At 38.9% G+C, this 15362-nt stretch overlaps 1 protein-coding gene across 3 annotated transcripts in view; it reads right to left on the reverse strand.

Moving 5' to 3' along the window:
* LOC127814107 (kinesin-like protein KIN-UB) overlaps positions 1-15362 on the reverse strand; it is a 28670-nt gene that overhangs the window by 10502 nt on the left and 2806 nt on the right. For all 3 annotated transcript variants that reach the window (XM_052355370.1, XM_052355371.1, XM_052355369.1), the window contains exons 2-10: positions 14476-14576; positions 14239-14361; positions 4481-4666; positions 4062-4283; positions 3785-3941; positions 2479-2628; positions 2054-2142; positions 1569-1772; positions 902-1048 (exon numbers count right to left, since the gene is read on the reverse strand). In XM_052355370.1, coding sequence (XP_052211330.1) covers positions 902-1048; positions 1569-1772; positions 2054-2142; positions 2479-2628; positions 3785-3941; positions 4062-4283; positions 4481-4666; positions 14239-14361; positions 14476-14576 — 1379 coding nt within the window. The remainder of the gene's footprint in view (positions 1-901; positions 1049-1568; positions 1773-2053; positions 2143-2478; positions 2629-3784; positions 3942-4061; positions 4284-4480; positions 4667-14238; positions 14362-14475; positions 14577-15362) is intronic.

The following is a 15362-nucleotide window of genomic DNA, read 5'->3' on the forward strand; positions in this document are numbered from 1 at the left end:
CATGCAAACAATAATGTTCACTGGCAAAGTGAATGGTTGCTTCTTGAGATCAACCATTGCAAAAGAAAAAGTCCCCAGATTTTGATGCCTTTCCAGATGAGATTTAGCAACAATAGTATTACTTTTGTAGTACAGTCTCACCAACCATATGATTCCTCTGTTAAGGACTGCAGATGGTTCTTTAACCCAAACCATCAGTTTCATGTTGAGAGCAACTTCAACATCAGTGAAAGTGGTTTAAAAGCCAACTGGATGACTACATTCCACACAAAGGCTGCCAGAAATTCCTCATCAAGAGGAAAGGGCATCACTGAAAGTGGAAATTTGTCTAAAAACAACAAACTTCTGAAGCCACAGCATCAGAATCTACAAATAAATCCCCTTAACTTGATATCATTCAAGTGCCACCATACCATAGATGATGGCAATAACTCACAACCATGAGTAACTTCAAATTGGCATCAGACAAATAGAAATAAACTCCACTAGGGATTTTGACTCATCCTGGAGCTGTTTTCATATCCATCTCATTTTTGTGATTTTCCATAGCATAGTGCTCCAGAAATTACTCCAGCAAAATGTTTGCCCGGTACCAATAAAGATAAAAAATGCTACGACACACAGGGGTGTCAGTTATGATTGGTTCCAATCCTCATTTTTTGTAAAAGAAAAGAGGATGGGAGGACGAAAAGAATGAAGGTACTTGAAGGATAAGGGAAATTTGAAGAGTCCATTGGAGTCATAATCACCAAAAGGAAGAATTTTTCATCCCCTTGACACATCATGGTTTCATGAAAATAACATAGCTCGTGTGCACAGAAGTAGTAAACCAGCAAGAAAAATAAATATATGTTAGTAACACCACCACCTATCATAGTGCACAAAATGCTAAATTTCATACCTCTTCCCTATTTCTCTTGATGAGGCCATCATCCTTGGGTTCAGTTCTGGTATTACCAACTGCATGGTTTTGTTGGTCTTTTGACCATTGCTCCTCAAGCTTCTTCAAAGACTCAGTATAGTCTTTCTGATATTTCAATTTTTCCTTCTACAATATGAACAACCAAGAGATGGTGATTGAGCAGCATTTAAAAAAATTCAGAGAAACTGAATATTGGTAATAGAGCCTACTCTCCATCAGATTGTTAATTCAGAATAGGCAAAGAGCACAAGTGAAACAACATATGAATGACTAAAAACCACAATCTGGTCCTTAACCACCATCACTATTAGGAAAGATTTGGACACCTTCTGGTAGAGGATGCAGTGGTTTGGGGACCTCAAAGCTTAACCCTGCAGTGATTGGCACGGGGTTGGGAAGAAGGGGAACCCAGCCCCTAACCACAATGTTACTCGTCCCATCTGTATTTGTCATTTCTCTCTTTTCAATCTCCAAGAGTCTAAGTTATGGATCACAACTTCCCCCAAAAGGGATCAAAATATTCGTGTATGCCTCTCTTCTCTCTATCTCAAATAGTTAGGTGCAGCTTTTGGAAAGCTATCATCACAACACAATGTTGACAAGATTAATGCCCACTTTACTGGTAGACAGATATGCATGCACTTACCTCCAAAGCATCAGCAAAATTCCTCTCTGCCTCAGAAATACGTCTCTGTGCTTCTGTAGTTAATCCTTCAATCTCATCCTGGAACCTCTTTTGCTGCCTCTCATGCTCTGCAATGAGTTTGTCCAACTGTATGTCTAGCCTTCTGGACAGACTCTTATAATCAAACTCTTCCTTTATCTTCAGCATATTCTCCACCTTCATAGCCTATAATGGATAAAGTTTTAGCATCCCACACACGTCAGAAAATTAAAACTTTATTATTGTTGGTGTATCAGCAAGATACTCCAGGAAACTATTCACTAATATAATAAACTGCAATTAACAAGAATCAGAACAGTGAAACGGCAGGTAAACTGCACAGAAGGAATGACCATGGCAACTAGAGGAGTCCTAGCAATCAAGATTACTTGCTAGGGGGAAAAAAATGTCTCTGGAACCAATCTCACAATAATAAAGATCATAAAATACAAGATGTCAAAACATACCCTCTGTCCAAACATTATGGTACTTGCTGTCTCTCCTCGATGGCGTGGAGAGGGACCAATTGTAACAACTAGTGAAGTTCTTGCAGTGCCTGTTAAAATGTAACACAGTAAGGAAACACATCGCAACAACCCATAATAGGTCTTAATTCAATAAACATATTTCATTTCTAATACATTAAATTTAAATACAAATATCCCTCATGAAAAAGCATGAGATCATCTATGGTGATAACACCCTGAGCATAAATCAGAGAGAACCTGGAACAGTGATTAAATGGTTACAAAGTCAACTTTGACCAGATTCCACCAATTTACATTTGAGTTTGATTAGATGTCCATACATTTGAATGAAGCAATCATGTCATAGATATTCCAGACAAATTCAACAGAAACCAAATCAAATAATGTGAGAATAAGCACTTCACCGCCAAATGAATCTCGAAGCAGCCTTGTTAGCTTTGAATCACGTATTGGAACATGCGCACTATTCTCTGCCAATGCATTAATACATTTCCCTAATGCACTAAGTGAGAGATTAATACTCTTGGCTTCCTCTAATGTATGCCCTTCGCTTCCTGTGGAATAACATAATACAAAAAAAAAAAAATCAATCCAGTCATCGGGAGAGAGCATAAGTTAAGGAAGTAACAAAGAAATAAAAATAAAGAAAACGTATACCAGAAACATTTTTTTTTTGGTTACTAGCCAAAAATAAAGAAAAATCTCAATGGTCTGACCTCTAGCATAACACTCACTCAATTGATTTGTCTATGATTACACAATTTTCAACACATAGAGGGTCACATATTATTGAAGCAGAACTTCTCATATGCAATGCAAATGGTAATCGTCAATTCTTCTGTGTTTTTTTTCTCCCCTTTTTCAATTATATTGTAACTATATTTCTGAGGTCATCTGAATGACTGAGGCATATCCATCAGACATGCAACAAGCAATCATGCCCAATGATATAATTGGTCTCCAACATTTCTAGTTAGACATGCAACAAGCAATCATGCCTGGTAACTGGGTGCAGCACATAACTAAACACCATTCAACCCTAGGAAACGGAAACAGGTAGTAAAAGGTAAAATATCTAGCCATGCCAACATGTCAATGGGAATGGGAATGGGAACCAAATAATCTAGCACATGAAGACACACTTGCACTGAATAAACTATCCAAGCCCAAATAGAATAGGAAATCACTGATATAACATATACATACACTGATGCATTTCATACTGTGAGAGCCATCATTTGGACAAGCAGAAGGTAAACCCCATAATATTATGTAAATGTGAGCTACTATACTAAACCGATAGGGACTCAACAATCAAGAAATGCAACTGGACAACCTTTAAACCAATTGATATTTGTGTTAAACCTTTATCCATATCTAAATGCGTCAAAGGAATTCTCTCGACTTCCAGAATTTTACAAATATGTGAAATACTTTCTGCATTTGGAAACACTGGCAACATCAAACCACGATTTTCATCGTATGTGTCCATGTCACATTGTTCTTGATTATAGATGTTCCACACACTAGAAAAGCAAAGGCTATCAAGTATAGTAATAAAAATCTATTACAAAGCCTTGCTTCAGGAAAACATAATTCACCTTCTTGTGTATGTGAAAAACAAAGAGAAGAATGATAGCAGGAAATACTAACAATCACTATCATTAGAAAGAAAATATTTCATTCAGATTTATAATTTTTGTGGCATACCAGACTTGTCAATTCGTTCTGAACCTGCAAGATCTACCACAACTAGCTTGCCTTTCCGAACTATGGGGGGCCTTAAAGTTTTAAGCATGTCAGATGCATTTCCATTTTGACTTGGAAGAGCAGGATCTTTCCCCTTGATAGACTTCTTGACATGTACCTGCACCAAAAGATTAATGATGTCTACTAGAATAGCATGCAACAGTACAAAGAATTACCAACAAGCTGAGTAATGTCAAATGCGTAACCATGATAAGACAAGAAAAAGCAGTTCTTTTACCATCAGAATGGCATGGCTACGAGAAGATTCCGTGTTCAGCTTTGTGTTAGCAGCAAAGCGATGAGCTTCCCCTAAACATAGAAGTTCCACAAAACTCTGTTGGTCCCTAATTTCTACAACAGTAGCACCTGGGAGTGAAACATCTCCTGTCTTTGGATCTTCCATGATAGATATGTTGTCATTAGCAGGATCAAGTAGGTCTTGTATAGTTTCCATATAAAGCTGCAATATTAAAAAACAACCCAATGTTACATAAATCATTAAGTAATAACAAAGTCTTCAATAAAATGTCCAAATTATTCACATTTGTAAGAAAAAAAGGGATTTATGAAAAGTGAAAGATCCATAAAAGAGTAGTATAATGTCTGAAAAAATAATAATCACATCTTCAGAGATAAAGTCCTATAAAGCCTAATAACCTGCAAATAGGAGACACAGACAGAATCTGTCTGTGGGGAAATTTCTGCCAAGATATCCTCCATTGCACGAACCATTATTCCCCTATCAGCCGTGTCTTCTTCTCCAAGTCGCCCTAGTGTATAAGTTTTCCCAGTACCAGTCTGTCCATATGCCATGACTGTGCCATTGTAACCATCAAGAACACTCTGCAGAAGTGAATGAAAAGCAAGCAAATACAAATAAGTACAAATTATTGGCCAAGAGCACTGTCTGGTGAGCAACATATATGATGAAGAAACCAGGATGAGAAAAACATCCAGATTCAAATGAAGGGAGCTCCAAATTTATCATATTCAGCAGGTGTAAGAGGTGTAATCAAATCACGAAGCAGCTATTCAGCACAAGATGAAATCCAGAAAGACATGGAATGGATGCAAAATAAATTAAAATATCTTCCCATCTGAATTGGATATTGTGGGTACCTACATCTAGTTCATCAAATGGCACCTCTCCCCCCGACAAAATCTGCTGCCTGAAGCCACATGTCAGCCTTATGAGGTAACACAGAGGCAAATGATGCCAGTCAAGTGTCCTCATAAGGTGACAGATGAAGACGGAAATTGGCTTGACAATGTGAGACAATAAGCATTGTCAAGGCTCGACTCGACCATAATCCCTGCTAGACTAGTAGACCTCCTACTTTCCAAGGACATTCCTAATCAGAATATTCACACAATTTGTTCACAGGAACTTAGACTTCGCTTGCAGGACCCCAACAGGATGTGACCTGGAAGCATGAGACCCAGGATTCACAAGCAACATTTGCCTCGGCCAGTTAGTAGAGAAAGAGAGATGTAAACCTTGCCATATATCCAAATGAGCAACATTTGCCTCAGCTAGTTAGTAGAGAGAGAAATTTGTGACTGAGCCATACTACCTAAGGTCACTTGCAAGTCAGAACATTACCAACTGTAATGATGAACATCTCTCACAAATGACCCTGTCACCTCAATAAGACATCTAGATGTCAGAAAGCAGCAAGCATGACAGGCTAATTGCTCATACCTCCTGGTGATTTAGCCCATTCCTCTAGTATGGGTTCAGAAGCATCTATAAGGAAGGAGGAGCTATCTCCATGGACATCCTCTTACATGTTAAATCTCCTGCCTCTCTTTAATATACTAATTGCCTCAAGGTACCACACAAAGGTTTGTGTAACCTTTCAGCAGGAATTCTGTGTCATGAGACACACCCTGGGTTACAGAAATTTTGATATTTTATTGTTATAACTTTTGCTAATTCTTTTACTACTGTAATTCCACTGTATGAGTTTGTTAGCCTGGAGAGTACCCACATGTGAGGGCTAGAATAGGACAAAAGAGGTGGTTACAACTAAAGGGGAGGATAGGATCTACTATGGCAGCGTCCCCCCTTAACGGATTGTATATACTCCCCAAGGCTCTCTTGGAGGAGATTATCGAATATCAAAAGAGAATTATGAATCCTTCCTCAACCTTCTCTCTTCTCTCTTACTCTCTTCTCTCTGCTCTTACTCTGCTTCTAACCTTACTGCATCTTCCTAATTCAAACCAAATTAGGAGAGCAACCATTGTTACGATCCAGGCGTGACAATTTGGTATCAGAGCTCGATCCCGACCGGAGTTCTTTTGGGTGGTGGTATGATGGCGGAAGGAACTCGCATGAAGAACTTCGAGTCGCAGCTGCAGCAAGTCAGCTTGATCGTGACTGAGTTCTAGAACCGAGTGGACCAATTGGAGCTTGGGTCCAAACAAAACCACGAGGCAATCATGGCAGTAGATCGCAAGGTGGAAGGCTCAATCGGGGGTTTGGAAAGGAGGTTGGATGGAGCTCTATCTTAGATGCGAGAGGATATCACGCAGATAAGAGAGGAAATGGGAGCACAACTACAACAATTCATGGTGATGTTCACTCGCTAAAACTCGATAAGAATCGCTCCCAATTTTCCTCCTAGGGATAGAACGAAGCCGATTTTACAGAACAATAGGACAAATCGGATGAACAATACCTTTGAATTTGAGATCGAATCGAAAGAAGAGGTAGAAGCAATGATAAGACAGAGGGCGTGAGGTACAAGGCAATCCTCAACATCTAGGGTTTCCCATACCTTGGATGGAGATCCCTGTGTTTGAAGGGACCAACCCCAGGTGGTGAATGAGGAAATGTGAGCAGACGTTTGACTAGTATAGCATACTAGAGGGTATAAGAGTGACTTTAGCTACTGCCTACTTTGATGATGTGGTAGATGCCTGGTTCCAAGGGTGGACCAGAGTGAGGGAGAATTATACTTGGGAGAAATTTTTTGATAAATTGTGTGAAAGGTTTGGGGAGAGGAGTATGTCAGATATCATAGAAGAGTTTAACAAGCTAAGGTAGGTTGGAAAAGTAAGAGCTTATCTAAGGAGGTTCAAGGAACTGAGGTCCTTAATGGTTAACCACAACCCACACCTTTCGGAGGCCTACTTCGTATCCAGTTTCTTGAGTGGCCTCATTGATGATCTAAGACCTATGGTGAAAATAATTAGGCCCCAAACTATAGAACAAGCAGCAGAGAGTGCACAACTGAAAGAGATGGTAGTGGAAGCCTTGATGAGGAAGCAAAGGCAACAGCAAAAGAATGTGACATTGGGGACTTCTAATCAAGGGGGAAAGACTACAATCGTGAGTTAATGAAGGGAAACACAGGGGTGAAGAATTTGGGGGGATCAAACTCAGGAGGAAGGCCCATTAAGCAAAGGAGGCAGCCTGGTTTATGCTTCAGGTGTGGGGATAAATATTATCCCGAACACCAATGCAAGTGTCAACTATTACTATTAGAAGGAGATATTGGAGAAAGGCTGGAAGAAGAAGAAGAGATTGAAGAGTGTGGGGAGTCAAGGGAAGAAGATAATGGAGAGATATCACTACATGCCTTGAAGGGGGTAACTAATAACAAGATTATCAAGGTAAAGGGGAAGGTGAAAGACTGCAGCCTTATGATTTTGATTGATAGTGGGAGCACCCACAACTTCCTAAATGAAGGCACAGCTAGGAGGTTGAAATGTCCACTCACAGGAACCCAACCCTTGAGTGTGACAGTGGCCAATGGGAGTAGAGCGCTAAGCAAATCAACCTGCCATCATTTTTGTTGGGAGATGAAGGGGGAGGAATTTGAGGCCGATCTCAAGCTGTTGCAATTGGGAGGGAGGTTGTGATGTGGTACTAGGGGTTGACTGGATGAAAGGGGTAAGCCCCATAAGCTTTGACTTTAACTGGATGGAGGTGTCTTTTGAGGAGGGAGGAAGAAAGATGACTTTTGCTGGGGGGAAAGGAGACCGGGACATGCAAAATGATCATTGGGAAGAGGTTGCAGAGGGTCTTCAAGAACAAATGGTGCCAACTAACACAATTGTTCTCGATTGTGGCATTGGAGGAGGGACCTAACAAGGCAATGCATGGAGAACTCCAGTTAACAGTCAGCACTCATCAAGGAAAGCTAGACTAGGTACAATCCCTAAACCTTATTGATGAATTGCTGATAGAATTTAGGGACCTCTTTGTTGAACCTACCACCCTTCCCCCTGCCCGAGTATTGGACCATGCAATTAATCTCAAACCTAATGTTAAACCTATCAACATTAGGTCTTACCGTTATTTCCCAATTCAAAAAACAAAGATTGAAAAGATGGTGAAGGAAATGCTAAACCAATCCTTCATAAGACCTAGCCAAAGTCCTTTTGTCTCCCCAGTCCTATTAGTTAAGAAAAATGATGGATCATGGCATTTTTGTGTGGATTATCACCAACTTAACACCTTAACCATCAAAGACAAATTCCCTATACCTTTTGTGGAAGACCTAATGGATGAACTACATAATGCCAAATTCTTTTCCAAGCTTAACCTCCGCTCGAGCTACCATCAAATTAGGATGAAGCCTGAGATGCTCATAAAACCGCCTTTAGGACACAGCATGGGCACTTTGAATTCTTGGTGATGCCCTTTGGGCTCACCAATACCCCAGCCACTTTTCAATCCCTCATGAACCGAATTTTTGAACCATATCTAAGAAAATTCATACTTATATTCTTTGATGACATGCTTGTTTATAGCCAAACCTTGGACCAGCACTTGACTCACCTAAGAACCACCTTTGAGCTCCTTAGATCTAACCAGCTCTTCATCAAAAGATCTAAGTGTGCCTTTGGTCAAGATCAGGTGGAGTATTTGGGTCACTTAATATCAGGAGATGGGGTGAGCACCAACCCAAGGAAGGTGGAAGCCATGTTGGCTTGGCCCAAGCCAACTACGGTAAGGGCTTTGAAGGGATTCCTTAGGCTTACCGGATACTATCGCCAGTTTGTTAAGGAGTATGGTGTTATCAGTAAACCCCTAACAAATATCTTAAAGAAAGAGAGTTTCAACTGGGGGGCAAGAGGCTAAAGAAGCTTTTGAAAGGTTGAAAGGGGCTATGAGTGAGTGCCTGTCTTGGGGTTACCCGATTTTAGCAAACCCTTTGTATTGGAGACAGATACATGTGGGGCAGGGATTGGTGCAGTATTGATGCAGGAAGGTAGGCCATTGGCATTCCTAAGCCAGGCCTTGAGCCCAAGGCACCTTAGCCTTAGCACTTATGAGAGAGAATTTTTGGCAGTATTGGTGGCTGTTGAAAAATTGCAACACTATTTAGAAGGAGGAAGGTTCATAATCAAGACAGATCACGAGAATTTGAAATTTCTATTATAACATAAATTGCAAAAGAAGGGAATGGCCAAGTTAATGGGTTTAGATTACTCAATACAGTACAAAAAGGGCAAGGAAAATGTGGCAGCAAATGCACTCTCATGGTGCCATGAGGAGGGGAGTGTTGCAGCCATAACCACTGTAATTCCAGAGTGATGCCAAGAAGTGATGGACAATTATGAAGGAGATGAAAAGGTGAAGGAAATATGGGAAAGGTTGGTTGTGGGACCTAAGGAAGCTGACGAGTACACATTAGTGGAAGGAATGTTGAGGTATAATGGCAAGATTATTATTGGTGATAGTAAGGATCTCAAGAGGAGAATTTTACAGGCCCTGCATGAGTCTCCCTTGGGGGGACACTCTGGGATTCAAAACACATACCTCATGGTGAGGCAATTGTTCCATTGGCCCAAGCTTAAGACAGAAGTAAGGGAGTTTGTGCTAACTTGTGACACCTGTAAGAGGTATAAGTATGAAAATGTGGCCTATCCAGGCCTATTACAACCCCTACTAGTACTCAATCAAGCTTAGACTAGTGTATCTATGGACTTTATCGAGAGGCTACCTAAATCAAAAGGGAAGGGCAACATACTGGTAATGGTTGACAAGTTAACCAAATTTGCCCATTTTATAGGGGTGGCACGCCCCTATACAACCCAAGAAGTGGCTAGGGTATTCATGGATCAAGTGGTGGCATTGTATGGGATTCCTAAGTCTATAATTTCATATCATGATAAGATCTTCACACTCTTGTGGCAGGAACTTATGAAGGCATTGGGGATCAAGTTGAATATGTCTACATCCTATCACCCTCAATCGGATGGACAAATTGAGAGGATGAATAAAAGTTTAGAAACTTATTTGAGATGTGCTTGTACCGTGCAACCTAAAAACTGGCATAGGTGGCTTTTCTTAGACCAATGGTGGTATAACTCTGACCACCACACCTCCTTGAAAATGTCTCCATTTGAGGCTCTATTCGGGTCCAAACCTCCCATTTTGCCAGCCATAGGGGAGCACACTACTACAGCTTCATGTTTCCCTCTTGAAGAGGTTAGTAGGCACAGAGCAAGTGAACCCAGCATGACCTTCACTTCCTAAGGAGGAGCAGTAGAGTGGAAGAGCCGAAGGTCATACTAGACAGAAGGGTGGTTTACAATCAAGGAGTCCCACTCATCCAAGTCTTGGTAAAGTGGCAGAACAGTTCAACATGTGGCAGTACCTACCCAATTTACTTAAGCAGTTTTCAAGATCTACTAGCCTCCTTAGCATTTCTTGAGGACAAGAAATGTGTTAAGGTAGGGGGAATTGTCACAAGATGCACCTTGGGTTACAGAAATTTTGATTTTTTATTGTTATAACTTTTGCTATTTATTTTACTACTGTAATTCCACTGTATGAGTTTGTTACCCTGAAGGGTACTCACATGTAAGGGCTAGAATAGGACAAAAGAGGTGGTTACAATTGAAGGGGAGGATAGGATCTGTTGTGGCAGCGTTCCCCCTTAACGGATTGTATATACTCCCCAAGGCTCTCTTGGAGGAGATTATCGAATATCAAAAGAGAATTCTGAATACTTCCTCAACCTTCTCTCGTCTCTCTCTATCTCTCTTTCTCGCCTTCTCTCTTTCTCTCTTCTCTTTGTTCTTACTCTGCTTCTAACCTTACTGCATCTTCCTAATTCAAACCAAATTAGGAGTTTGAATGAGGAGAGCAACCATTGTTACGGCCCAGCCGTGACATTCTCCTACTCACATATTGGTATGTTCCTAGCCCTGGATCTGGTTATAGGTCTTGAAACAGGATAATCAGAAAAAGAAGTTGCAGATTGCTTCTGCAATCTTCTTCCCCTATTACCTATCTTGAATAGAAAATTGGGCTTATTAAGAGAGAACCCAATGATCTCCTTGAGTAAGAAAGTACCGGACTGATCTCCTTGAGTAAGAAAGTACCAGATATTTTCTAAAAAATACTGCATAGTACAAGTTTATTCCCCCTCTGAACAGCATATAAGTCATACGGGGAAGCAGAGAAATAACTGCCATCTTAGAACTAGGAAATGCTTCCTAGAGAATAGCAGATCTGAACAAATTCAAATACTAATAACTGACATAACTGAGAGAAAATAGAAAATAAACTAACAAAAACAGAACATAGCAGAATATTTTTAAAACATAATATCAGGACACTTAGCTCTGCCCTAATCCTTCTTCTTTCCATGAGACTTTGCCAGTAAATGGATCCACTTTGACCAAATCTGACTGATCTACTTGCTGTCCTATAACGCATATTCATAGCAGTTTCCCAGAAAAGCCAAAAAGGACATCACAAGTCCAAGAGGCTCCCTACTTTGCAAAGATCAGGGGAGGATTGTATTTGTGCACAGCCTTCCCCATGCTTTTTTGCAAACAGGCATTTTCCACAACTCAAAACCATGACCTTCCGGCCACAAAGGAAAAAACTTACCATTGCTTTCAATGTCCAAAAATGAATACCAGTAATTGCTTATCCAGAATTTGATATATTCCAGTCTTGTTGTAGGGCCAACATAGTTATAAATTGTAAGGAAAAACCATAATAAATTTACAATTAGCAATAATCTGACAACTTCCAGCAAGTTAATTATCACTGAAAACACTTGTCTGAAAAAGGAAAATTAACTATTACCTCATGGATAGAATATAGAACAACAGCAGCTAGTTTTATTCTTTATACACGTTTGGTGCAAGAGAAAATAAGTGCCTTCAAATTATTCTCAGTCCTCATGAGGTAGTGTTATCATTATTTTACAAATTTCATCACCAAAATGAATTATTGATAGCTCATTAGCAATACAGTAAATAAGTTACTGTTCATCGAATTGAAACCTATCATCTAGCTACCTCTGGCACATTTAGAGAGATGACTCGGTCAAGGTCAAGAATCAACATTTGTGCAACTCCTATTGTATTCTTCCCTTCCTATAAGTCCTAAGTGACCTGTATAAGCTAGAGTTCAATCTTGTTGACAACCTTCATCATTGTATTTCTGGCATGGGACATAAGTTGACAGCAAACATAGCATGTAAAATGTTTCACTATCACAGCAACAGGAACAGTATCAGTAACATCTCAGATATAATTGTACTTGTAGAGCATACAGTTGAACATAGTTGTCAAAGGAGCTAGGCACACTAAGGCGCAAAGGTGCTTGGTGAAGCAAGAGCTTCAAGTTGCTTAACAGAAAGAAACACGCGAGAAAGAGAAGAAAGAAAATGTTCTCGCTGAAAAGAAAATTTTACTGAATGAACAATGAATACAGAAATAAAGGTATAGCTGAATATTTATATTCAGCTAACCTTGATAACAACTTTGCAACTTGCAGCAGCAAGTTATAACTGCCTAACCAATTCAACAACTAACATAACTGCATAACAACTTACAATAACAAATATAACCATGGCACAATATAAAGAGAAATACACATAACAAGCTAATCAACATTATTTCCTTCTACACTTGGAGCGTGAGGCATGAGGAACAAGGCACAAGGCGATGTGTGGGCTTTTTGGATGTGAAGCGCACATTTATTCAAAATTTATGTAAAAATACTTAAATACACCATTCTTTCCTACACATACCAATAGAGAGGTAAATGCCAATCATAAAAAAAAAAAAAATTAGAAGAAAGAAAAACATAAAATTGTTTTATTGTTACATAAAAATTCATTGAAATTTAATATGAATTTCAGTGAAAAAACAAAGAAAACAAGTGATGTGTGAAGAGTGCAATCAAAAAAAAAAAAAAAAGTGTAAAAATACTTATATTGATTGAACTTGCAGGAAGAATATAATCATAGGGGATCCAAAATTTTGTATAAAAATACTTATATTGACAGAACTTGCTAAAACCTGGAAGGTGGCTCTTCTGGTCTTGAAGTTTATAGTGTTCACTGAAATTAAATAACTGAAACATAACCTTGATGTGAAAGACGAAAAAACAATTTGAGCAAGTTCCATCAATATACCAGGCAGAACAGAAATAGAAAATAAGAAATAAGGGGAAAAAATGTATGTAAACAGTGAAGAAACCCTTAAAAAATTCAATAAAACACAGAAAACAGAAAAATGAAAAAATAGTCGCCCGAGGTAATCCCACACCAGAAACTTGACTGTATACGAGATCACTCGCTGCCTTTGATGCACAGAAACACCAAAATAATGCCGTTTCGGGGTTTCTGAAAAAAAAAAAAAAAAAAAGGTATTTTGGACCATTTCTGTAATTTTAGAAATGTTTTTAGGGCCGTTTCACAATATTGAAAACGCGTTTCTGTTTCACGACCACATTAAAGACAGAAGCAACTTGTGTTTATGTTTACTTGAATAAAGGATGGAATTTATATTTATGTTTAATTGAATAATTATTTTTTATATTAAAAATTATATTTACAAAAAGACTCCTATATTTTTTTTATTTACACTTCCCCCACATTTCTGTTTCCTACTTTTTTTAAAAATGTTGTTTCTTTGTTTCTATTTCGCTTTGTATCCGTTTCCCTTTTTTTTTCTATGCAACCTGGCTCACTGCTAAGACTGCCAGTGTGTGCCGATGCATGATCCGTCTGGCAAACCTCCAGTTATTATCTTCTTACTCATCTCCCGCTGATCTATAGGATTATGTTTTCGTATTGACCAAACAGAAGATTCTTCTGTAACAAATCAGGCTAAAACCTCTCAAAAATAAAAAAATAAAAACAAAATAACACCCAAGCAGGGAAGGCACACGCCTTGCAACTCAGTCTGAGGTGTGCGCCTTTGAGCCTAGGCCTGTGCTTTAAGGAGGGGGCCTCACCTCTGCTCTCATCTGAGCCTTGCACCCAGGCACGCCTAGGTGTGCCTGAGAGGCACTTTCAACTACGGTGTTGAAAGCTTGAAAAGAAAAATTATTCATGGACAAGCCATCCCCTTTAAATTTCAATCAAATTTTCATGCAGATCTTGAAAATAATTTATCATGAACACAAAAAATTAATTCATACGCACTTCAACCACAGGTTTTGCCACGACTTCATATACACGCTTTTGTGAAGCAAATTCAGTCAGAACTTCATCAAACTCATAGGTATCTGAATCCCAGTTGTTTCTCCGTAGTTTTAACCGTTTGAGCTGCAAGGGAACAAATAATCATTTGCAACATCAAGATCGAGCACCTTATACAAAAAAAGTCTTTGTTTCTAACATTGTCATGCATTATACGATAAAAATAACAATCAGGAATACCTCTGGCTGTAACTCTACACAATCAGCAAAATCAACATCAGACACCAACTCCTCTGCATTGCGTGGCCGTAGTCTTACAGCAACTCGAACTCTCCCAGAAACTATATTGAGTTAGCAATACATGAGCTTAAATAGTTCAATGATCACAAGTTCAAATAAGAATACACTATAGAAAAGAATATCACTAGTCTCTTATTTCTTCATAAAATATGTATGAGAATTTCTACAATATTCTCTGTATTTACAAAATAACCAAAGCATTTCACTTGAAGAAAAAGAATAAGAAAAGGAATCTCTCTTAATTTCATAAGAAACATCATCAGATGGACATTATAGTAGTCAGACAAAAGATTAGTACCAAGAATTGAAATTTCCCTAGAATTATCATTCTGAAAGCCCTTTTCCACATGCGACAGAGATTGTTTTCACATCTTGAATTAAATTGCAACTATGGGATGAGCTAAGGAGAAGTCACTATTGCTAGGATGTATGCATCAATTTCCTATTAATGAATGAAACTGAACTCCCATCACCAAATCTTAATGAACAAAACATATTTTAGTACATAATTTTTGCACTTGTTCCATAAGAAACCCAAAAAGGTCTTCTACTAAATTACAGAAATATGAATAAATCAATTGGATAATAACAGCTGAAAAATAAATCAAATTTCTATCCAGTCCTTGCTAATAGCCATACCAAGCACACAAGGATCAGAAACTAGGAGTCTCCAAGCTAGTAGGTTGGCTATAGGCACCCTTACTCCCACTTGTAGAGAGGGTTATTCCTATGACTTAAACTTGTGTGAAAAAACCAAGGCAGAGTGAAATCTGTTATCATTCCAAGTCAAGATTTCTAAGTGAGCAGAACACGACAAAAAAAATTCC

Source organism: Diospyros lotus, chromosome 12 (genome assembly GCF_014633365.1).
Source record: "Diospyros lotus cultivar Yz01 chromosome 12, ASM1463336v1, whole genome shotgun sequence".
Lineage (NCBI taxonomy): Eukaryota > Viridiplantae > Streptophyta > Magnoliopsida > Ericales > Ebenaceae > Diospyros > Diospyros lotus.